The 25,938-nt window shown below is 38.0% G+C and overlaps 1 protein-coding gene across 3 annotated transcripts in view; it reads left to right on the top strand.

Moving 5' to 3' along the window:
* The window catches only part of LOC127428834 (bone morphogenetic protein receptor type-1B-like), a 74,236-nt gene that overhangs the window by 13,794 nt on the left and 34,504 nt on the right, over positions 1 to 25,938 (top strand). Inside the window, exon 2 of one of the 3 annotated variants that reach the window (XM_051677475.1) lies at positions 21,945 to 22,195. The exons of 1 other annotated variant lie outside the window; for it this stretch is intronic. In XM_051677475.1, coding sequence (XP_051533435.1) covers positions 22,117 to 22,195 — 79 coding nt within the window. In that variant the 5' untranslated portion in view covers positions 21,945 to 22,116. The remainder of the gene's footprint in view (positions 1 to 21,944; positions 22,196 to 25,938) is intronic. One more of the 3 variants, XM_051677482.1, reaches the window with a different exon arrangement.

Raw genomic sequence — 25,938 nt, 5'->3', positions numbered from 1 at the left:
CAAAAATGCTCTACATGAAGAAGTCTCTCAATTTATTTGAGAATTGTGTCTCCCATTAAAACCACCACCACTAAAAATATTAATGTTAGTAGTCGAACTCACCAATCGATTAGTCAGTTGTTCGACAACTAATCGATTATTCGACCATCCTGGCACATCCCTAGTTTGGAGCCTCATTAGGTTGAGTAAATAATGTTTTGGGTGAACTATTCCTTTAAAAACAACAGTGTTGATCTAAAAACTGAGACAAATAATAGCCATATTAAACTAAGAAACTCTAAATAAGGAAATAGAATAAATACAGTATATACAGTACTTCATGAATTCAAACTTGAATTTGCAACCTTTATGTCAACAGCTCAGATCCTTAACCATTAGGTCACCCTTCATTTGTGTGTGTGCTAGACAGAGAATTGGTGAATTGGTGATGGAGGTTGGTGAATGAAAAGACCCACGAATATTCAACTGGCAAGTGCTTAAAAGGAGATTTTTTTACAGACGTTGTTAAGGTAACTGAAAATGGCCTGAAATTCATGTCACAACTTTCATGCACATCCATATGATGCAGAGATATTTTGTGCATGTTTATTAGGTGCTACTACAAATCAAAAAGGGAAATGGAAAATGCACACAGCAGTCATGCGGGGGTCTTAGGAGGTTAAAGGAATGTTCCTCGTTCAATACAAGTTATGATCAATTAACAGCCTTTGTGGCATAAAGTTGATGTCCACAAAAATAAATTTGACTCATTCTTCCTTTATAAAAAGAAAAAAAAAGAAGGAAAAGTTGCGGTCACAGTAAGACACTTGCAATGGACATGAATGGGGCCTCTTCATTAACACGAAAATACACATTGTTTCAAAAGTATAGCCACAAGATATAAACATTAAACATGTTAAACATTACACAACCATATCTGTGTAAATATATATCTAATATTACAACTTCTATGCCATGACAATGAAACCCTTCACACAGATAAGGTTAATAAACAATTTGATCATACTAAAATCAGGTTAACATGCATAATGATGGCTATACTTTTGAAGCTATAAGTATTTTTATGTTTATGGACTGGCCCCATTTATTTTTGTGGTAATTAACATTATGCCACAAATGCTGTTGATTGAGCTTAATTGGTGTTGAACCAGGAACATTTCTTGCTTACTCTTAATTACTCTTAAATATGATCTCAAAATCTGCAAACATTTTCAGCTAATTACCCGCTCCTAAATGGCAAGTAAATCATCTGTTGGTCAGTCGGTCACTTCCTGTCTAAGTGGGTGATTCTTAGCCAGAATAATCTTCAGTATGAACCAGACATGACTATTGCTAGTCCCTTTTGGTCACGAGCCACTGTGAAAGCCTAATGTCCTATTGGATATCAGATGCAGGTCAAATGCAAAAAGTTGCATTTACATAGTTCTTATAGACTCCCTAGAATCATGGCATCCAGGCGGGACCCAAAATGATGTGTTTAGAGCCTCTTGTCCAATAACTGGGACCTTTTGCGCCATTGATTTGAATGGTACAGGTACTGTATCTCCCATAGGTTCCCATTGAAGCATGGCGTCAGTGGCGGTCTAGGGGTTGTGCATCCACTGACTTCTATGGACATATTCATGTAGAAAAAAAGAGGTTTGCATTACTTATACGAACAGCACGATAGTGGTGTGTGATATTTTACACTTTTATTCACTAAAAATATAGAAATGCTCAAAAAGTTGCCACAATTTCTTACGGAATTTTAGGGGAAGTCGAGCTTCCTGTGTAGTCTTAAGGGTTAGTTTACCCAAAAATGAAAATTGTCTCATCATTTACTCACCCCCATGTCATCTAAGATGTGTATGACCTTCTTTTTCCTGCAGAACACAAACGAAGATTTTTAGAAGAATATCTCTGTTCTGTAGGTCAGTACAGTGCAAGTAAATGGTGATCAGTCCTTTGAAGCTCCAAAAAAGAGATAAAGTCAGCATAAACATAATCCATCATACTCCAGTGATTTAATCAATGTCTTGTGAAGCGATCCAGTTTGTTTTGGGTGAGAACAGACCAAAATGTAATTCCTTTCTCATTGTATTTTGGAGCTTCAAAGGCCTGATCACCATTCACTTGCATTGTATGGACCTACAGAGCTGAGATATTCTTCTAAAAATCTTTGTTTTCTACAGAAAAATAAAGTTATACACATTTGGGATGACATGAGGGTGAGACGAGTAAATGATACATTGTTTTATTTTTATTTTTAGGTGAACTATCCCTTTAAAGCTATTGCCACCGATATCAGTCGACAACTAGTTTGTAGTGTGTAATAGGCTGGTATATCAGTGGTGTAGTGAAGTATTGCTGATGGCCTCTATTGTTCTGAAGTATCTGCTCTCCTGTTTATGAACAATAGCAGCTTTCAGCACACTGACTGCTTTTCTGTGTGTGATAAAGCTTGGAGTGAAAGAAGAGATTTGAGAATAACCTTCAGTGACTCGCACTGAAATAGAGATGTCTGCGAGACACACACACACACACACACACACACACACACACACACACACAGAGAGAGAGAGCTCTGAGGGAATCCTTGGAGTTTCCAAGGTGACTGGTGTTCCGGCTTTAAGGATTACAGCGAGACCACTTCATCAGATGGATTCTGAGTCTAAACCATGTCTGATTAGGACACTATCAGATTCACCTCACTTTCGGGAAGTATGTTATCTGGCGTTGTGGTCTTGTGGTAAAGTATCGGGAGCTGTCGAGCGTTCTTACGGCGTTTGGACAGGTTTGCTGTGATTTCGTGCTCCCTGCCAGACACTCTTTTCAATGAGGGTCTTTGTGCTTTGCTACTAATTTTAGCTCTGGAATATTTTACCCAACTGCCAAACGGGACAGCCGTAAAAGCCAATGCACTGTTATGTCTTTCCCCTGTGGTTCACGTCTGAGGTGTGTGTTTGTGTATTGGCAAGTTTTGTGTGTGTGTGTGTGTGTGTGTGTGTGTGTTATTATCTTTACAGTGTTAACAGTGCACCTAGTTTTGTGCAGAGAATTTTTACTGCTTAATTAATTGGTGTTTGCAAAGGCAAGCATCAATATTACCATCACTTACTGTTAGAATAAGGGATTTAAACAAACCTCTAATCTTAAATATTTATGACTCCAGTGGTTTAAGACATAACTTCTGCAGCGATTAAATTGTTTTTGGGTGAGAACAGACAAATATTTAACACTTTTTTTTCACTGTATATCTTGCCATTGCAGTTTCTAGTAGTGACGGGAATTCCGATTCATTTCCACGAACTGGTTCTTTCAGACAGTTCTTTCCATGAACCAGTTAAAAAAAACGATTCCGCGGTTCTTTTACGTCATCACGTAATGACATCACTAGTACGTAATTCTAACATCCCGGAGTCATGGTTTTCATACTCAGACATTTAAATAAAGCCATATGTGATCACTTATAGCTGATTATTACCTTTTATTCAATTATATTATAATAATAAGGGTGTTTATTGTCATCAGTGTTTTATTCTGTGATCCTGCATGTCGAATAGCCTACGACTGACAAGTATTGATTACATCTTGGATAAGTTTCCTACATTAAAAGTTTGCACCTAAAGCACCCAATACAGACACTGATGCACAAACGTGGATATGTTCTACATGTCTAAAGATTATAGAGAATAAACTAATCTTTATCAACTCACCAGTAAAAGTCAGATGAATTGTGATTCGACAAAACAGTGTGCAATATTTTAAAATATATACATATTTAATAAGTTACAAGTGTGTTTTAATGGAGACATGTGCGGCGTCGTTCTCTAGGCGTGCGCCCTTATAGCTCTCCCCTCACAGGCACATGCTGCACTCTTCTGTCGCCCTTCACGGGATCCCACTCTCAGTTCCGTCCGTAACTCTCATTGAAACATTTTTGAGCAGTTTTCGAGCACCTCGTGTCTGATCTCTCCTCAGAATGGCCACGGAGAATCACATGAGCAATTGACAGCTTGCGCTCTTGTCTCGAGTGAAACGTGCTCAAAGCATTGTATTGGCTCATTGGCAACTCACTGGCTGCATCCGAAAACTGGAAAATGCTGCCTACGAAGGCAGTATATGGAGGTAGGATGAAAATAAGGCACTTTACTGTACTGAGAACAGTTTTTTTTTTCTCTCCCCTTTTTCTCCCCAATTTGGAATGCCCAATTCCCAATGCACTCTAAGTCCTCATGGTGGCGTAGAGAGCAAGTAAAGACGCAGACTACCACACCTGGAGTCGCAAGTTCGAATCCAGGGCATGCTGAGTGACTCCAGTCAGGCTTCCTAAGCAACCAATTGGCATGGTTGCTAGGGTGGGTAGAGTCACATGGGGCAACCTCCTCGTGGTCGCCAAAATGTGGTTCTCACTCTCGGTGGGGCGCATGGTGAGTTGTGCGTGGATGCTGCGGAGAATAGCATGAGCCTCCACTCGTGCAAGGTCTCCGCGGTAACGCGCTCAACAAGCCATGTGAGAAGATGCGCAGAGGCAACTGAGATTCGTCCTCTGCCACCCGGATTGAGGCAACCACCATTAGGATTTAAAGCGTATTGGGAATTGGGCATTCCAAATTGGGGAGAAAAGTAATAAAATTCTTAAAGTGTATGAAGCACATATGTACCTTAAGAAATATGACAATTAATCGTGAAAGCACTAAAACAGACAATTAATCGTCATAGCCCTAAAACAGACAATTAATCGTCATAATCGCAATTATGTTCATTTGTGTTTGAGTGCCTCTATTTTAACAAATTCCCAGGATTATTTTAACGTTTATTTACTAAGAATTTTCTGCACATATTTTATGATCATCCTTTGTACTTGTGTCTTACATAGTGACACTTTAAAACTGATAAAACATACATCAGATTAAGTTGACTGTTCCTTATATTTAAGCCCGTACTGTATGTAAACTATCTGCCTCTGAACTGTATGTAAATGTGAATCTCTGTCTATTTTTTGCAGTGATTCTACTATAAGGTAATAGTGATATCTTACACCTGACACATGCAATGGCGGGTCATGCATTTAAAGTCTAGGCCTTCAGTGTGATTCATGCCATTAAGAAAACACAGTTTCACAATGAATAAGACACCCTATGCCTTTGGGCATCATACATTATGTCGCAGCTAACTAGTAATACCAATTGACATTTTAAAAACACGTCCACGCACGAAAGCCAGAACTTAAAATGACACTTAATGCTCAAGCAAGCCTAATTTTAACTGCAGCATGACTGCAGTTAAAATTAATTTTTCATATGAATCTACCAAGGAGGTCTATAATACCTGGAAGAATCTATCTAATAATATTTGCGATTTAAATGTTGCTTGCAATACATTTTGTTTCGTCAGGGTACACGGTTATTCTGCGTTCCATTCAAGTTGGATGTGGGATATTCCTACTTGATATCTCCGACCATTCCCCGATATTTGGAACTGCAACGCTCCCGTTAGCTTAGCAGGGGTTTGACTCTCATTAGAAATGTCTCCTAGCAACCCAACTGATAAACAATGCGGCAGCTCTAGCATTTGTGCTTCAGGTGTACGATTATCAAAAGAGATTATAATGTTTTATACACTTGTTTCTACAGGCGTTTGTTAAACAAGCTTTAATATCATGTAATGTGGAAACAAACTCATTTATCGATATTACTTAATAAAGTGAATGTTTATCACTTACTTTGTATATCTCCCTGAGTGTCCACATGTTTGTGTGACATCATGCACGTGCATCTCGGCGAAATCAGAGTTGAGAATTTCTGCACGAGCCTACAAGTTGTAATTCTGACTTCAAGATGCATTCCATTGCACTTTTCCTAGTAGGAAGTTGTAAAATCCGACTTTCCGAGTTGAATCGAATGCAGCACTACTTTTCAAAACTTGATCTGACACTGAATGTTCAAGCAGCCTAATTTACACTTAGAAAACTCCTGATGTTGCTATAACAATGCAAAAAGCACTTACCAATTTACTTGAGGTGAAAATCAGTCCTCCTTTCCTGTTTAATAAATTAAGCAATCACACGGTCATGCAGAACATCTCATGTTTTTAAATCCATAAGGATCTCTTTCTCAACGGCGATACCAGCAGTGATGACAGCTGACTCATCAGTAAGATCTAATGCTTTTTGCTCTTGAATTACGTACATCACTTAAAGCATGATTGCGTCACTCAAGGCCAGCTAGAAGGCCTCGACCGGGACATATCCTAAAGATCACACCCACCAAGAACAAATAAATCAATCTGATTGGCTGATGAATCAGACAGTCTGACTTTAGTTGCCCATTCATTTGCACTGTTGAGGGATTCTGTAGAAATTCTGAAGGCCTGACAGCATGGAGCTCAGACTCACACGCTGCTGCGTTTTGTGAAACAGCTTGTCACGCTTCGCTTGTAAGCATCAAGGAATAAATTCTGACTGGATATACTTTTCATTTTTCTCTATTTGTTTGTAGATTAATTAAGAGTGGAAAGCAATAAAAAATACATAGGCAAAAAGGTGATTGAAAATGAAAGGATTAAAAAATATTTATTTATTTGGCATGTTAGGCCAACAGAGAAGGCTTTGCTGGCCCTGAGAATTCGCTACTGGACACATGAAAGTGGGGGAATTGTTTTCTTTTCCCACAATTGTTGATTTGGAATGCATCTAACAGTTGGAGAGGGCTCAAAACAATCTTTCTATTCATGTGTGTTTGAAAGTGTTACACTGTTTCAGTGTATTATAAATGTATGTACTGTGGCCCCAAAAACTATTTGGACACTTAAGCCACACTTAAAAATGTATGAATGTCATTGCAGTAGATAATTAAATATATATATATATATATATATATATATATATATATATATATATATAATAGAATATATATATATGATATTTAATAGCCTATAAATACAAGTATCAACCATGCATATTCATGAATAAACTGAGCGGAATGTTTTAAGTGTAGTAAATTGGGCCTGTGAGACACAGAGTGCTGTGAATGTAAAAAAATATTTGTTTTTGCGCTACACTTTATGACCCAAATTGAATTAGAGCTAATGCATCTAACTCACTTAAACACCTCTCTCTCTGTCTGTGTATGAAAGGCTTCTCTTCACAGATTTGATTACACTGACTTGTGACTGGAGCTGATGTCATTGTGTCCGATGTCTTATATTTCACATATGTTTTCTGTGTCTGATTGGTCGACACAGAAAACATATGTTTTATCGATATCAGGCAGCTAATAATCAGCTAACAACATGTCAACATGTCATTTTCTGAAGAAGATTTGAGTAATAACATGTTAGAAATATAAATATGAATGAAAACTGATTATTAAAACAAGAGAATATCAAAATCCTTTATGAGAGACCTCCAAACTATAGATATTATCTAAAGAATGATCAAAAACACTTCTTGAACAATACAATTACTTATAACAATTTAAGTCATTACCAAACATTTCATGATGCTAACAGATCAGTATTTCATGTACATTCAAAGATGAACAGGAAAATATATGAAAGTTTCATGACTTTTCCAACCATTTGAATGCACATTAATTAAATGTCCTCTAACTGTTTTATAGAATGTACAGGGTAATTGGATTTTCACAGTGGTGCCTGTCTGTGCAAAACCTACCGGCATGAAGCTATAGGGTGTTATTAGTGACTGCTAGGGCATTGCTTTGTGGTAGCCGTGCTGCTCTGGGTAGTTGCTAGGGCAATGCTGGTTGGTTGCTAGGGTGTTCTGGGTGGTTGCCCTACCCTTAAACCCTAACCTTTTGGCAATCTTTGAAACGCTTCCAGGAAGCTATTATCAGTCATGACAGTGCAGCTCTTATCTAGTTGAATGGGGAAAGACCAAAATCTCAAAAACGGTTGGTCAAGATTACGATCAAAGGACATATTTCTAATCAGCAGTAAAATCTGACAACACTGGAATCATAATTTGTGCTTCTTTACCTCAGATAGGGCTAAAATACCCACAGTTTTCCCGGCTTGTAGCTAATGCGAATGCACGTTCTTGAGTTGATTGACTGGCGATGTCTGTATGTAAAAGGGGATTGGCTCTTTTACCTGTAAACGTGGGACTTCTTTTCTACATCTGTTGTCCGTTGGGCGTTCCATTTTCTCCCATTCATTTTAATAGAAATGGCCCATCTCTGCTAAATAGTCTCTGGCATAAGCAATAGCAATAGGAATGCTTGCCTTAGCAATCACGACTAATAATGTTTGTTTTAATCAATAAGTAAAATAGAATGGTATTTATTACTTATCTATATTATTGGACCAAAACTCTGGGTCTGTTTGAATATAAATATATAAGTATAAGGGTTGTACTGTGTGTGTTCCTACAGAATTAGACTGCTCAAGTCCGACAGTTCATGGGAGATAATGCATGCAGGACAGCGATACCTGCGCAAGTAAACCCAACCACACACACTCCAGAGCTTTACCTTACATATACGTTCACTGTTTGTCCTGCCTGATCGAGACCCTGCTGTTACTGGTAATGTTTATACCACGGTAATGTGATCAGCGCGGAAGCTTTAGGTACACCATAAACCTATATGTGCGCAAACATTCACACTAACACACGGTACTATCAGAGAGAGTGAGCAGTAATCTTGTATCTGTAGAGAGGAAGAAAGGTCAGAGGTCATGGCTGGGGTATTCGATGTAGTTTTATATTTCAGGTGAGTGTACAGACAACAGAAAGATATCATGACACACACACACACACACACACACACACAATACTGCTCTTAATGACAGTCTGTGAAGGGTGGGATAAAGACGCTAGTAAGAGAGAAAGGGTTGAGTGTGGCGAACTCTCTGCGTGATATGAGATCTGCATCTCGTAGTCTGTGACACGGACGCTCTATATTTGGGAACTCAAGCATGACTGCTGACCTCTAGATTCAATCCAGCACCTGCTCACACACACACACACACACACACACACACACTGGTTGTCTGATGTATATTGCTCATGAGAATGTTACAAAATTTGTGTGCACATTAAAATGATAAGGTTTATTTTAATTTTTTTAATGTTCACAAGTTTAACTCAATCGACAGCATTTGTGGCATAATGTTGATTACCACAAAAAATACATTTGACTCATCCCTCCTTTTCTTTAAAAAAAGCAAAAATCGAGGTTACATTGAGGCACTTACAATGGAAGTGAATGGGGTCAATTTTTGCTAAGTTTAAAGGCAGAAATATGAAGCTTATAATTTATAAAAGCACTTACATTAATTCTTCTGTTAAACTATTTTATCATTATAAATTATTATATTATTTAAGCTCTAAAGTTGTTTAAATAGTTATTTTTATGGTTGTTTTAGGGTGTATGGCCTTACAATGTCATGGAAACTAAGTTGTAATATTGGAAATAACTTTACACAGAAAAGGTTAGTAAATGATTTTATCACACTAAAATCATAACAACACAATCTTGTGGCTATACGTTTAAAACTGTGAATATTTTAACATTTACAGATTGGCCCCCATTCACTTCCATTGTAAGTGCCTCAATGTAACCCAGATTTTTGCTTTTTTAAAGAAAATGAGGGACGAAATGTAGTCCAGTAGTGCAGATATTTTACAGCCGATACAAAATTTGACAAATACATCAGTTTTATTAGTGGTGTAAGCATTTGAACAAATAATTTGAATAAAGTCCTAACCCTAATTTATCACAAAATCCCATAGACTTAAATTGTAGGAGGGACCCATTTCTAGAGACTGAGTCATATCGAGGGACCAGAAAAACGTAGCGATTTGGGTGTGGGCACTTTTGACTTGGGCCAGTTAGAAACCTCCAGGCACCCACCCAGAGCACTCTAGCATCAGGCAAATTTTGTATGGGTAGGCAAATGCAGAACCACACGTCTGTGAAATCATTTGAATTTTTTCTTTTGGGCGGACATAAATTCTGAGCACAAAGTCGTTTTCTGCTAAATTTTTCAGTGTTTTCCATGGCAGTCTGTTAATGTTGAATTATCCATTTCAGGTTTGCCTGCCCCTAAACGTCATCTAAAAACTAAAGTGAACAAAGTGATGTCAGTCAGATGGTGTTTTGCTGTCCAAGTTGGCCGTTCTGGCCAGAATAAACTACAGTACAATGTTTACTAGACTGGCTGCATGAGACCATTCACACTCACAGATGTTCACACATGCTTAATGGCGTGCATACCTCTTCTTTTCACCTCTTTTCTCTATTCATCTGCCTGTCTTTTCTTCCGGACAGGATTTCAGATGTTTTCAGAGGCATTCGGCTTTTTCACAGTACTCTGACTGATCCCAAGGTCAAAGGTCATGTTCAGAGGTCCTGACCTCCAGTGGAATGCATATGTGGGGGTTTTCATCAGGTCTCAAAGTAGGGTCCATATGCGCAATATTTCTGAGATGTACAGGTGTGAAAAAAACAAACAAAAAAAACAAAAAAAAAACGAATGAATCTCATTAATAGCTCAATTGTTTCTCCTAGACAGCAATGAGATAAAATAGAAAAAGTCAAGTCTCCTGCTTCTAATATTTTTCTCCTGTAACACTTCACAAATGGAACTTTTACAAACATTTGCTCATTCAACTCCTTACGATAATGAGGAAAACACAAAATAGTGGCTAAACACACATTTCTGTGTGCCTTATCTGTTGTCATGTGTAATTGCCATCACTTCCTTTTTGCCTTGTTTTCTTTTTGTCTCTGTGTCTCACTTTTTCTGCCCTCTCTGACCCTTTACTTTTGTCTGGTTCATTCTTTCCCCTCTAATTGGCACCTCGTTAGGGAGTTCTTAATTGGAGCGATGAGCCAGGTGGCAGCCGAGCCACGATGGCCCTCGTTAGTGTGTGATAGTGTGTGTGTGCTTGTCTTTGTTTAAGCAGAATAAATATGAAGCATCCTGCATGATCTGTTGATTATGCTCCATTCACCCATGTTGAACCCTAACACATTCCCCTCATAGCCCACCGACACACACACACACTCCCTCTCGCCATCTGTGTGGTGTTGCTGCTCTATATGGTTCCTGTTTAATAATAAAATATCAGCTATTGACAACCAGATTTGGGCAAGTTATTTAAAAATAGTAATCCACTACAAATAACTAATTATTTCTCTAAATTTGTAATCATATTACTTTACTAATTACTTCATTGGAAAAGTAATCACATTACTAATTTCTACTTTACATTTAAGTTACTTTCTAAACTTTTTCACTCAACAAATTCAAAATAATGTCTATATTTCTTGTTTATTGTTACACACAGTCGTACACTCAACACCTCACATTTCTCCTTCACAATGACTTGTTACAGGCCCATAATTAATGTATTCTACATAAATAATATATTAGAAATAAGCATAACCCTTTAATGTACTTAAAAGTAATTAAATTCATTGAAAGTCAGAAACTGTAATCTGATAACAAGAATTTAAAATGTAATATATTGCACTACTTTTTTGACTAAATCACTTTGTAATTGGATTACAGCCAACACTGTTGACAACAAGCTAAATATATATTCCAATTAAGACATGAAAGTTTAAAGAACCATAAAAAGAGAGAAAATATGACAAAACAAGAACACAAGCATGAATGTTGATCTGCAAATGTGATGTTTGTATTATTTTTCATGTTAAAATACTTTCTCCAGATGCCAGTTTAATGCAAAGAGACAACAATAAATGAATACGCTGACTTCCTGAAGAGATGAAACTATAATTCATTTAAAAGAATCTTTTCACTAACCACCTGCAATCTAGTTTAAACTGGCACAGTCAGAGCTGAAATAGCGCTGCATCATGAGGATTAAAATGAAGTCATTGTCATTTGAATCATTGTCATTGTTCCTTTCCATGCAAACACACCTCCTTTCTATGTAAATTAGGCTCATTATAATTTACGCTTTATTCACAACACTCTGTGCTATTTGCACTGCGCAATAAACATTGCACTATTACCGTTAGAGGAAAAGTAGAGGTAAACTGAATTTTGGCCCACTTTTTATTTATTGTCATTAATTACTATATACTCACATACACTGATACAATGTACTTTCATTGTATACATTGATACATACGTGTTGTTGCATTGTACTTACATTTAAAGTATCTGCATTTAATTACATCTGTACATAAATTGTTAAACTTACCCCTAACCCTTACCCAATCCTTACTTTAAACACTAACCACTTTTAAACCTACCTACTCCTCAACCTCAGTAGCAGTAAATGTGACTCTTGTGAGGATTTAGCAATACAGCATGTAGTTACAAAATAAATACATTGTATTGTATGTATTTAATATAGTACATAGGACTCTGTTGTTAATATAGTATGTAGTAGTTAAAGACCACTTATGTGGGTATTTTATTTAAGTTTTGATGTTTGTGTACATTTTCTATTGATCATGGTAGAAGTAATTCATCCAATAATGATCAAATGATGGAGATGAACATAATAACCTGTAGGGCTGGGTAAAAATATCAATTTTCTTATGCATCGCAATCTTCATTTGAACAATCTTGACATCGATTCTTAAATCCCAAGATCAATCTTTTAATCTATGTGCAACTAAAGACCTGGCGCAACCCTTTACTACAATGAGAGGAAATCACTCGCATTATGCATCATTTCACGCTATGCAATTAAAATGTATATATTTGGCAACTGGCTAGTAAATGTTTTCATTTCACTCACCAGTAATTGTGTAGTATAGTGGTGGAGTATTCAGCAGCGAGATCCTCACTGCATGTTGAGAGCAAAAGTTGTTCCGTGGGTAATACTTTATAATAATGGTCCGTCATTAATAGATAACTATGCAGGAATTAATGCAGGATTAATGAGTAGTCCTACATTAACACTTTAGTTACTACTATGAACTAATATGGAAACATGAATAACCAATCAGTAAGTAATAGCGAACTGATGACTGAGGTAGTTAACTGTTAGGTAATCAATAATTACTGAATTTGATTTTCCTCATTGAGAACTATTAACTAACTATGGCTAATTTAAAATATCAAAACTTTAACATGTGTCTAAAATGTGAATGATTATGTTTTTATTGTGAACATGATCATGAAATGCACCTTCAGAGAAACATGCGCCTCACGTGTGTTCTTTGCTGGAATTAATTTATGAAAATAACAGCTCTCTAAATCATTGGCTACAGTGTCTGGTAGAGTATCATACTCAGCTTACAGATGTATGTGCCCAACATGTGTATTCCTTGGGATATCTCTTCTGTTCATTACAAATTATTAACTTCAGCACGTTTGATATTGCTGGAGGTCTTTTTAAAATAATTTTGGTAACCCATAAGTAATGAGTCAAGTGTTACCACATAAACATGAAGGAATTACTAATTATTTTAAAGTGAGGGTCATGGTAACGCATTATTATTTTTTTAAAAACATTTTTTAAATGATTTTTTTATTCATAGATACTGTAGGTTAATCTTACAAGAAGTGTTTAATTTTATGTGAAGTAACTTAAAGGATCCAATAAAAAAATAAATAAAAAAAGAATGAGTGTATGGTCCATCAAGCTTCCAATCCAATCAGGGTTCACCATACTCAATGCTCGCGCTGAAACTGAAAGAAGAGCGAGTGCGATTTTACTCCACCTTCCCGTCGATCCGCCTGCACGCGGTAAACTTGAACATACATTCTGTTCTGTTCAGACCGAACATAGGCAAAGGAGGAAACATGTCAAATTAATTTGATAAAAACTACGTATTTACAAAGTGGGCTGTCTAGGGTGGAAGTACACAGATGGAATCGCCCTCATAGCTGCACAATGGTTTTCTGTCTGTTGGAGAGTCTTGTGGAGATCAACACACTTGTCCTTAAGACACATCATTTTATTATTTTACTTTATGTTAAGAGATGAGACTTTTAAAACATGTAGTTACCGTGAGCACCAGCAATTAAAAGCATTATCCTGCTAATGGTTTGTAGCCTATGAAATTATGTTCAGTTATTTCAATGATTCATAATTTGTTTGATTAAATGAATAAAATGTAGGAACAAACACTTGAGTATTCATTAATAACTGACTAGTAACACCCTCAGTTACTATTAATGGTTTATAATGTGTTTTCACTTTATAATAATGGTCCAGATAACCTTTAACTCCCAAGGAAGAAAACAGTAAGATCTCATTAATTAATAATGCATTACCATGACCCTCACTTTAAAATAATGGTCCAAATCATTAGTAATTCATTCATACTTCTGTGGTAACACTTGACTCATTACTTATGGGTTACCAGAATTATTTAAAAAAGACCTTCAGCAATATCAAACCTGCCAATGTTAATAATTTTTTAATGAACAGAAGAGATAGCCCAAGGAATACACAGGTTGGGCACATACATCCCTATATTTCTATAAGGTAAGCTGACTATGATAATGGCCATAACCACCATAGATATTGACGGGGGACATGACCACCCCCCTCCAATATTCATAATATTGGTCTACTGATATGGGTTTTTTCCATGGTTAATAATTACATTATTAAATTTGGTCCCCATCAATCCTGAATATGTGGTTACATCCTTGACTATGATACTCTACCAGACACTGTAGCCTTGATTTAGCGACCTGTTACATTCATAAATTAATTCCAGCAAAGAACCCATGCATGATCTTGTTCAAAATAAAAACATAATCAATCACATTTTAGACACATGTTAATGTTTTGATTAGTAATTAATTAGTAGTTATTTTAAATTAGCCATAGTTAGTTAATAATTCTCAATGAGGAAAATCAAATTCAGTAATTATTGATTACCTAACAGTTAACTACCTCAGTCATCAGTTCGCTGTTACTTACTGATTGGTTAATCATGTTTCCATATTAGTTAATAGTAGTAACTAAAGTGTTAATGTAGGACTACTCATTAATCCTGCATTAATTCCTGCATAGTTACCTATTAATGACGGACCATTATTATAAAGTGTTACCGTTCTGTGTAACGTGTGTCCAAAGATGAGATCCACGTGACACCTTTGTCATTGAATAATGTCTCAGTCAGTAACATACGCTTATCTATAAACGCTCTTTACAGAAAAGCCGGTTTTGTTAAAGAGACAGTACCAGTTTTAGCACGTGTTCAACAAATCAATGTAAATACTAGTAAATAGTAAAAATTATGCAATTAAACAATAAACATGTCAAAAATTATAATATATGAAATACAATATCGTATTTATTGATTGAATGCATTGATTTGATCATTTAAAAAAAAAAAAAATGTGACCAAAATGATGAAAAACTAATAAAATATAATTAGTAAAATGAATATTTTCATAATATACCTAGTTAGAAGGTCCCCTGTATAATTAACAGCATTAGATGAGAGATAATTTCTTTCAAATGTAAGCAAAAGGGACATTATAACTGAAATATACCCATATGAATAAATATCGAATTGAATCGGAGTCTAATTGAATCAAGAGCTTGTGAATCGGAATCGAATCAGGAAATCTGTATCAATACCCAGCCCTAATAACCTGCCGTATATACAGATGCATGGTGTAGTCAAGCACACTCTTGGCATGTTAAAGAGATGATCACAGTAGTGGACTGATGCTGCACAGTCCCGTTGATTTTTTAAAAGGTTTGACTGATTCATTTAACAGAGCTGGCTCCAAAAATTTTTTGCCTTCACACTGTGAATTTAGTAGCAGCACAGGCCCATTGCTAAACAGCAGTGCCGGAAGCACTGGTGTGTCATGGTATGTGACCAAACGGATGATCATCAACAGGTGTGGGGTCACTGAGACTCTTCAAGTCATTATACTGACCTCTGACCTTTCTCTCCACAAAACCCTGACCATTGAGAGAGAGAGAGAGAGAGAGCACTCTCTTTCTCTCTCTCACTCACGCACATACACCTACACACATGGACACACATTCTCTGAGCAGCTATAGGCTAAAACTGATTATTCTTTTATTAGTTTTTGGTGCTATTTAGGTGATCAGAGTATTTGGAAGTGTGTGTGTGTGTGTGTGTGTGTGTGTTGTTCAGACAGCTGAAGGTCTATTTCTGCTGCTCATCCTAACACCTCCACGTTCGGACAATAAACACCTCACCTTATGACAAACACACACATAATGCCAGTGACAACACACTCAGCTTTCCTAATGGCATCACACACACACACACACACACACACACACACACACCAAAAGCTGACAAACACTATTTTAACAGACTAACAGATCTTCTGTCAGCTGTGAAAACAGGAGCAAACATTTGGAAGACGGAGTTTTTAGTGTGGGCCGGGTAACAGATGGAACGGATTATGGGGTGTAAGTTTGGGTGTCGTTGCTATTACTGCATCATGCTGTTGGCTTTAGTTGGGAATGAGTGTTTGCTGATTTGATACATAAAATGTTTCATTTGATCATCACACACTGACATAAAATTAACAAATACATTGTAGTTCTGTACTGCAAAAAATCGTTGGTAACACTTTACAATAATGTTCCATTTGTTAACATTAGTTAATGCATTAGGTATCATGAACAAACAATGAACAATATATTGTTTACAGCATTTATTAATCTTTGTTAATGTTAGTTAATAAAAATACAATTGTTCATTGTTAGTTCATGTTAGTTCATAGTGCATTAACTAATGTTAACATATACAACTTGATTTTAAAAATGTATTACTATATGTTGACATTAACATTAACTAAGATTAATAAATGCTTAATAATTATTGTTCATTGTTAGTTCATGTTAACTAATGTTACCAAATGGAACCTTATTGTATAGTGTTAACAAATAAATTTCTTAGTAATTTCTCTTTTTGTTTTTGTTTTTTTTGCACCTAATGTCCTAATCCCTTGTGGGCCGGCTACATAGACAGCATTTTAACATGCCATTTTCACAATCCAGTCAATTCTAAATAGATAAAATCAAGTTCTGTCCTACTTTTTTTATCCTGTTGAATATCCTGCTTTATTTGAAAATACAGTACATCACATTTCAGGTGGTTGGAGGTGAGAAGTTGAAAAATAGAAAAATAAGAGGGTTTCGTGATGTCAACCAAAGAATGAAAGTCGTTTCAGAGGCGGAGCAATTGATTGCATTTTGAAGAAAGATTACGAAAACAAACACAATGGATACCAGTGAAAATGTTCACAATAAGACCAAGAATATAATAAAGTAAATAGGGTCAGTTTTGATTTCATGTTGACTGTAAGGCATTGCAAGCATGTGACTGTTCCAAAAGGTACTGTAGGCAGCTGTCACTGTCCTGTCACTCTGGCAGTTTGGGTTTTTGTCTGACAGGACTGTGGCATCATTGTCCCATGTCTGTCTTGTGTTTCATTGTCTGTCATTGTGTGAGCGCACGGTTTTGTTGAATTCCCTGCCGTGCACTCTTCGGTCTGTCTTGTTTCATGTCCGGAGCATGGTGTCTGGATCCTGACTTCCTGTCTGGTTCAGTTTCAGTCTGTGTTGGGATCCGGACACTCATGCTCCATGTTCTGACTGTTATTGACGTGGATGCATTGCGCTTTATGTCATCTTGGCGGCATGCACTCACGTCAATAGTTTATGCCTGTCTCTCGCAAACACGGGTGCGCCTCGCATTGCACTGTGCGCCCAGGTCGCGAGCTGTCTTCACGTTGTGCTGAGGTTCGGTCACTTCGGTCTGAGGTTTCGGGTTTTGGGGTGTGGCCGAACTCTCGCACAGGTGTCTTGTCTTGTTTTTGTCACCTGTTGCTTGCGCTCAGGTTTTGTTTAGTGTGAGTATGCGTGGCGTTGCTTTGTTTGCCGTTGCTACACATTCTCTTGTCTTGTTTGTCGGTTGGCATGAGCTTATATTGCCTTATTGTCTTGGTGATGTGTGCTCATGCCATTCGGGCGCTTTGTTTTCTTGTGAGAGCACGTGCCTTTGTTTTGTTTCTGTATCGCCGCCTCTCCATCTGTCTTACGTCATACCCCACCTCCTTGTTTGCCTTGTTTGGTTGTTTCCTTCCCACTGCCAGTGCTCACAGCCATGGAGGCTGTTCCCCTGCCGCTGCCAGCGTCTACGGCCATGGAGACCGTTCCCCTGCCTCTGCCAATGTTCATGGCCATGGAGGCCATTCCCCTGCCGCTGCCAACATCCATTGCCACGAAGGCCGTTCCCCTGCCTCTGCAAAAGTCTACAGCCACGAAGGCTGTTCCCCTGCCACTGCCTGTGCTCACAGCCACAGAGGCTGTTCCCCTGTCACTGCCATTGCCCACAACCATGGAGGTCGTTTCCCTGTCACTGCCTGTGCTCACAGCCACAGAGGCTGTTTCCTTGTCACTGCTGGTGCCCACAACTATGGAGGTGATTACCCCGTCACTGCCCATGCTCACAACTACAGTGTTCATTCCCCTGTCACTGACTGGGTTCACGACCACGGAAGTCGCTCCCTTGCCGCTGCCGGTGTCCACGGCCATGGAGGCCATTCCCCCTTCCTTGCCAGTGCTCACGGCCACAAAGGCCATACCCCAGTCGCTGCATGTGTTCACAGGCGCGGAGGCCATTCCCCTGCCGCAGCAGGCGCTCACGCCTGCCACGGTCAACCAGTCAGTGCCCATGCCTGCCACGGTCAATGAGCCAGCGCCCACACCTGCCACAGTCAAAGAGCCAGTCCCTGAAGCCTCGTCTGTCTCGTCTTGACCCCCAAGCCCTCCAAGCCTTCCACAGCTCCGCCCTCCAAGCCCCCTTGCGGCTCCACCTTCTGTGACTTCAGCGGCTCCACTGCCCGAGGCTTCCACGGCTCTGCCGCCCAAGCCTTCCATGGCTCCACTCCCTGAACCATTCCCTCCTGAATCTTTACTCCTTTATTTTTACTCTGCGCTTGGGTCCTGAGCCTCTCTGTTATCTCTGCAAGATCGTGACAGCATCAACACTATTCGGTTATTGCGGATATTCAAAATACCTCGTTTTGGCCAAAATCTTGGGACGTATTGTGTCCTTCATGAATAAGGCATTCCCTTAATGAATTGTTACAATCTCAGTAAAAAAATTAATCCAAGATGACTGACAAGTTAAGAGAAATGATAACCAAATACATACTTTATTTCATTAAAAAATGAAAAATATTGATACAATGGTTCAATCTAATTTAAATTGACATTTTAGCCAATATTTCAGTGCAGTCATGCTGATTAAAGTATTGTGTTATTAGCTTAGCAACATGCTAATGTCAGTCTCTATTAAAATCAATGGTGAGTCGAGTCACCTGTAGCTGCCAATGCAGGCAGTAAGCAGCAGGGCAGCTCACTAGGTTTTGGAACTTGCTTGTGTGTTTGTCTTTTTATTTTTCTTGGCTTTCTGAGCAAGAAAGGAGGTTTTGGTTTGGCTTCACTTGGGCAGAGTTTGTTAGAGGTTAAAGGTCAACTTAGGACAAATTTGAGGAAGGATCAGAGGTGAGAGCTTAAAAATGACCTCGATCACACCTCGTTATGCTCTGGAGAAATGTGTCTGTGTGTTCCATGGGTTTACTGGTTGATTACATATCCAGAGACCTTAGAAAGAGGAAATAGGGTTTAGTTGACCTATCCTTCTCTTTTTCTTGTTTTTTTAAATTAGTGGTGTCTGCTAGGGCAATCATGACTATTACTATTGTGCATATTTAGGGTTATGGATTTAAACAAACCCCTAACCCTAAGTATTAAACATTGGCATGCAACTTATTCCACACCATTTGTACTATTGTTATTTTTGTTACATGTAAACGGGCGAAGAATCCCTCAGACTTACATTTAAAGAATGGACCTGGACCATATCTAGAGACCAGAATATCATAGATACTTGCCAGTGGGCTCTTGGACTTGGTTGGCTCTGAATTTGAACCAAGCAACCAATCAGAACACCTTAGCAACTGCATATAAATGTGCTAAAAACCACTCAGAATCCACTGTTTTATTATAGTAACAATTACATTAGTAACTATGATATGTTGGTGGAAACTATGGTTACCATAATAATTTTTGTATGGGGTTGAATGTTTTTAGACATTAACAAATCAAAACCCATTTCTTTGGTTCTGAACTGTCAATCAAAACTGATCCCTCCTCCTATCTCTTTGTTTGGTGTTTGGTGGTCATGGGCATATTTGAAATACCATACTATAATGCTACTTTACTATTTCTGAAGTACGGATGCATACATAATGTATTGTGCTCAACTAGACCTTCCAAGCTTGATGATGAATCGGTAGCAACATAGGGTCCTATGAAATCTGTTTGATTTTTTCTGAATTCCATATTTTAAACTGTAAGTAAATTTTATCATTGAAAGTAGGGATGCCCCAATGTATTGGCCACCAATATTTATTGGCCAGTTAATTGTCAAATTAAAACCATCGGCAAATCGGTTTTAAGCATGAAAATGCCAATACGAAAAAACAATGGTTCATTTATAATTAATTATCATCACACTTTGTAAAAGTTTACACAATCCAAAAATAATGATAGCCACAGAAAGTAAAAGGGTTGGCACTCCTAAGAACATGTGATATTTAATTTTTAATCATTCTTGTTCTCACATTAATGAGAAAAACTGTTGTTACAGACGTGACAGTTGTGAAAGCGGCACTTATCTATACATGGTGAGGAAAAACCATCCAAAACACTTTGAAACCGGCTTTGAAACTCAGAAAGTTCTGAGACATTGGCATGGTATCCATTAAGGCTGCAGGATTGATTGAGTAAAGATTGAAATCACAGTATTGTCTTGCCCGATTACAAAAGCTTAAAAGGCTGAATTGAAAAATAGACTGCAATGAGCACTTCATCCAGCTTCAGTCAGCATTATGTAAGCAAGCGGCGCCCTCTAGCGTTCCGGATGACATTTTTTAAATTATCCATTACACCACTATAGAACTTAAAAGGGTGTTTTATTCCTTTGGGTTAAACTTTTTGTTTTTCCATGATGTGGTTGACATTTTCATGGAACTGCCCAACATGTGCATAATATGAATTTGTGATGTTCTGTTATATACAGTACAAAACATGACAAACATGACTATTGGTGTCGGCCAATAGTTTTTTGTTAAAATCTATATCATATCGGCCAAAATGAATCATATCGCTGCATCCCTAACTGAAAGGGTGTCTAATCAAATGAATTCATTAAATCAAATGAAAATAGAACAATTCATTTTCAACATAAAATAACAGTAAAAATTAAAACAGCACTCTTGCTCGGGAGATTGCTTAAATATGGTATTATCATTATTTAATTATTATTATTATTAGTAGTAGTGGTAGTAGTAGTAGCTGTAGTACCACATTGAATATAACATTTTATTATTATAGTAAGATATTTCTGTCATAATTTCTTCAATTTTACACATCCATTTAAATTTAGCTTTTATTTTGGCAGAAAGTCTTTCAGTCCCCATCTGTATTTGTTTTTAATTGGATTAATTGTGCATTAAAACATCAATTACTCAATACATTTTTATCCCGATTCCGTGATGTTTCACATTTTACTGGATTCCTTGATTTTGTATTTTACACCAGGTTCCCTGATTTTGTCCACGTTTGCGGAAATCACAGGACCCTGGTAATATCAGATACGATTTTAATCATCTTCTTGACTCGTTATTTGATCTAACTACCAAAATCCAAGAAATTGAGTTAAAAAACATCACATTTATCAATGCATACTGCATGCTGTTAATTTTTAATAAATAGTAGGCAGCATTCAAACCATAGCCAGTGTGTTTGGTAGAAAGGCAGAGGGAGGGCATAGTGAAAAAGGCAAGGGGTGGAGTTTCACAGGGAGGGGTGGAGTTTGTCCAAGCTAAACAGAGACTACTGTGTGTAAGACTCTGAATAATGCCCTCCTCTCCCTCTCTCTCTCTCTCTCTCTCTCTCTCTCTCTCTGTCTCTCTCTCTAACTGGGCAGTCAGTGTGAAGCCGTGATTGAGGCTGCTGTGGGGTGTGCAGTTTCTCACATTCTGTAGAGGACACACACACACACACACACACACACACACACACACGGGCGGATCTAGAGTGTGTGTTGAGTAGACAGCCAAGGGATTCACTCGCTCCCTGGAGTACCACACACACTGAAGATGGATCTCTTAAGGACCTGCATGCACTGGATATGTGTACTCACGATTGGACTTCTGGGACTTGTGGATGAGAACTTGGGTGAGTGTCAACAATCAGAACATTTACTCACTGCGGTTCTGTGTGTTTATAATGCAAGATTTGTAATGCAGCATGTTTCGCTTCTGGTAACTTTGCTCTCTTGGAATATAAACATTTACATTAGAATATATTGTGACAGGTTGCAGAATGGCAAATTTGTTTTTGCTCCATGCCATTGCAGACTCAGGCTTTGGGCATTTCTGTAACGCACAAAGTTTGTTTTTGAATTTCCATGCAGTCCTGTTTTAAAGTAACATTGTATTGCTCAGAGGTTTCTCTTTCATAGCTCAGGAATCTATTCTGGGTTCAATACAAGTTGAGCTCAATCATCGGCATTTGTGTCATGATGTTGATTATATTCGTCCCTCATTTACTTAAAAAACAAATGTATGGGTCCTGTCCAAAAACATTAAAAAACACATTGTTTCAAAAGTATATCCACAAGACATTATACATGTTAATATGATTTTAGTATATTAAACTTTTAGTATACTTTATATATATGCAATGCTGTCTTCTAAGCATGTAATGATCTCCATATGATCTACATGTAATATCATTGCTTTCTTGTCGAAACATTGCAATATTAAAGAGATCTCATTTGTGATTTGTAGGGATGCACCAATACAAAATTTGTGTGCCGATATGATATCCGATCAACATCTGCCAATACCGATACCGATAGTTTGGTGATTCTGCTTTTTTTATGCTACCTTGTTTCAAATGTCTGATTATTACAAGACTTCTAAAGAAATTTTATGAACTTTATTCTCTATGTCTCCATGTCATGTGTTTCATGTTTTAGAGTAACTGGCCTCAGTTATAAACTAAACATTGAAACAAAAGCACATTATTATTATATTTTAAACATAATATTTCAAATCATCCCTGGAGTCGCAAGTTCGAATCCAGGGTGTGCTGAGTGACTCCAGCCAGGTCTCCTAAGCAACCAAATTGGCCCGGTTGCTATGGAGGGTAGAGTCATATGGGGTAACCTCCTCGTGGTCACTATAATGTGGTTCTCGCTCTCGGTGGGGTGCGTGGTGAGTTGTGCATGGATGCCGCGGAGAATAACGTGAAGCCTCCACACGCGCTATGTCTCCGCAGTAACGCGCTCAACAAGCCACGTGATAAGATGCATGGATTGACGGTCTCAGACGAGAAGGCAACTGAGATTCGTCCTCCGCCACCCAGATTGAGGCGAGTCACTACGCCACCACGAGGACTAAGAGCGCATTGGGAATTGGGCATTCCAAATTGGGGAGAAAACCCATAATATTTCAGTGTCACATAATTGCTTTTATCGGCCAATATATTGGTACATCACTAGTGATTTGTCTATTCTATGGGATGTTTCTGTACATTGTTCAGTACGTTGGACTTTACCATCAGACTTCAAAGCAAAACTCATATCTTGATCCAAGTAATGGTCTGCCAAATGGGAAGCCAGGTGTTTGCGTGTGTGTGTTTCTCGTTTGGTAGTGTGTGTAGAGTATTGTGGTGTGTATATAAGTCTCTCAGCTGCCTAACACTTGTTTTACTCACAGTTGGAGGTCTGGCTTTGAAAATCACTCAGTTTTTAATGTATACAACAGATTCTTTCTTTCTCTCTCTCTCTCTCTCACACTCTCTCTCTCTCTCTCTCTCTCTCTCTCTTTCACACACACACACACACACACACACACACAAATACACTTCTGGACTGGCATTCTTTTGTTTTGCAGAATTAATTTAATTTAACATATTAACAATCATTGACCTACATAGGACAAGCGGCTATAGAAGATGGATGGATGGATGGATGGATATTAACAATCACTAACGGCACCTTCCAGAATTGTATGTATAACTGCATATTGAAGTAATCTTATATTGGATTTATTTAGTATTATAGACTTTTAGGTGAATATACAGTGATTTTACAAAAAAATCTTTACACTTAATGGAATATTCTAAGTTCAATACAAGTTAACAGCATTTGTGGCATAATGTTGATTACCACAGAATTTTTTTTCGACTCATCCCACATTTATTTAAAACAACAACAACAACAACAACAACAAAAAAACACATAAATCATCACACTAAATCATGTTAACACGTATGATGTTTATGTCTTGTGGCTACAATTGTGAAACTGTGTATTTTAATATTTATGGACTGGCCCCATTCACTTTCATTGTAAGTGCTTTTTTGTAACCACAGTTGTTTTTTAAATTCTGTGGTAAACAACATTATGCCACAAATGCTGCTAATTGAGTTTGACTTGTATTGAACCCAGAGCACTCCTTTAAATTCATGAATGTCATTGCATTAAAAATATCAAAAAAGATTTCAAACAAAGATGTCACAAGCACAAGTTTTCAAACAAAAAGAATCTTAACAGTTTTTAAATAATAATAATAATAATAATAAAAAAAAACAATAGGTATAGCCTACTGTTCAAAATGAAGACAATTATTGTGACACATTCTGGTTGTCAAATGTTAGTGGAACATGTCTATAGTTAATGTAATGAACTTACATGTGGTTACTCTGCTAGGACACCTGTGTGAACTTGAGAGGAAGTGACTTTTAGTTGCAAAAATTCATTGCAAAAATGGCCCAGAAAAGTGAAGTTAGTTCTGAGGAAAGCTTTAGCAGCATATATTTGCCAATACTACTTGGTTCTGATATTTTGTTATTTAATGCAGTGATATTCAAACAAGTGTGACTTAAAATGTACAAATACAATTTAGGACCACCATAGTCTACCATAGTGTGAAAACAGTAAATAGAAAGTGAGACTTCAATCAGTGATTTCCATCATTTCTCATCCCATAATAACATTTAGACACAATTCAGACCTCTCTCCTGACACCCAGATGCTCAGTGATATCATCTCCTGTTCCCTGAGCATCGTGGACCTGCAGCATCTATGTCAGAGTTTATTTACAGTCTACAGTGTCACGGTTGGGGAGTGGGGAGGATAAAGGACCCAAAAGCAGAGAGAGAGAGAGTTCAACAGTATTTATTCACATGTTCTCAAAAGTCAAGTCAAGGCGCACCCTGCGCCGGCTGAAGAAGTCAGAGAACCAGCGAGCCGCCACGGGCAAGTGAAGAGTGTGTTCGTATGGGGAATGTGTGCATTGTGGAAGTCTGGAGCACTCAGATGAGAGTCCATAGAAGCTGGTGAAGTGCAAGTGAAGCCCAGACAAATCTCCTGAGATGCACGCAGAAATCGCGGAATCCTTCTCCACAGTCCTGGGCACCAACTGGTGAAAGTGAATGCAAACAGATAGGTCACCGCACCTCAATAGACAGGCAATCAACTCGAGCTCATTCCAACTACACAAGAGAGAAGAGTTAGACTTCACCATAAACAGCGCACTTGTGAACAGTAACAGAGAACAATACACTGGCAAAGAAAGAGGGGAAACCGAGGAATAAGGAGGGAGTGCAATTAGAGGAAAGCAGGTGGCAGCGGGCATATAACTTATCACCATGATCAGCGCCTCCATGATACCAATCAGGGTTCCCATTAAAACACTGATCACGCGTGCCAGCTCCACCTGTGAGACATGAGGGAGAGAAAAACAAACATCAGTTACAGCCGGCACACATGCCGGAACCATGACATACAGTGTCTTGCAGTGACCGGAGAACTCATCCAACCTGCCATTTTCCCTCTTTTGCTCTTGTGTCTAAGACCAATGTATCTGGTCACCAGGGTTGGGAGGGTTTCTTTTGAAATGCATTCCACT

This window comes from Myxocyprinus asiaticus, chromosome 3 (assembly GCF_019703515.2).
Source record: "Myxocyprinus asiaticus isolate MX2 ecotype Aquarium Trade chromosome 3, UBuf_Myxa_2, whole genome shotgun sequence".
NCBI classification, from domain to species: domain Eukaryota; kingdom Metazoa; phylum Chordata; class Actinopteri; order Cypriniformes; family Catostomidae; genus Myxocyprinus; species Myxocyprinus asiaticus.
Note: the sequence above shows the minus strand (reverse complement) of the source record. Positions and strands in the feature narration are given on the sequence as shown.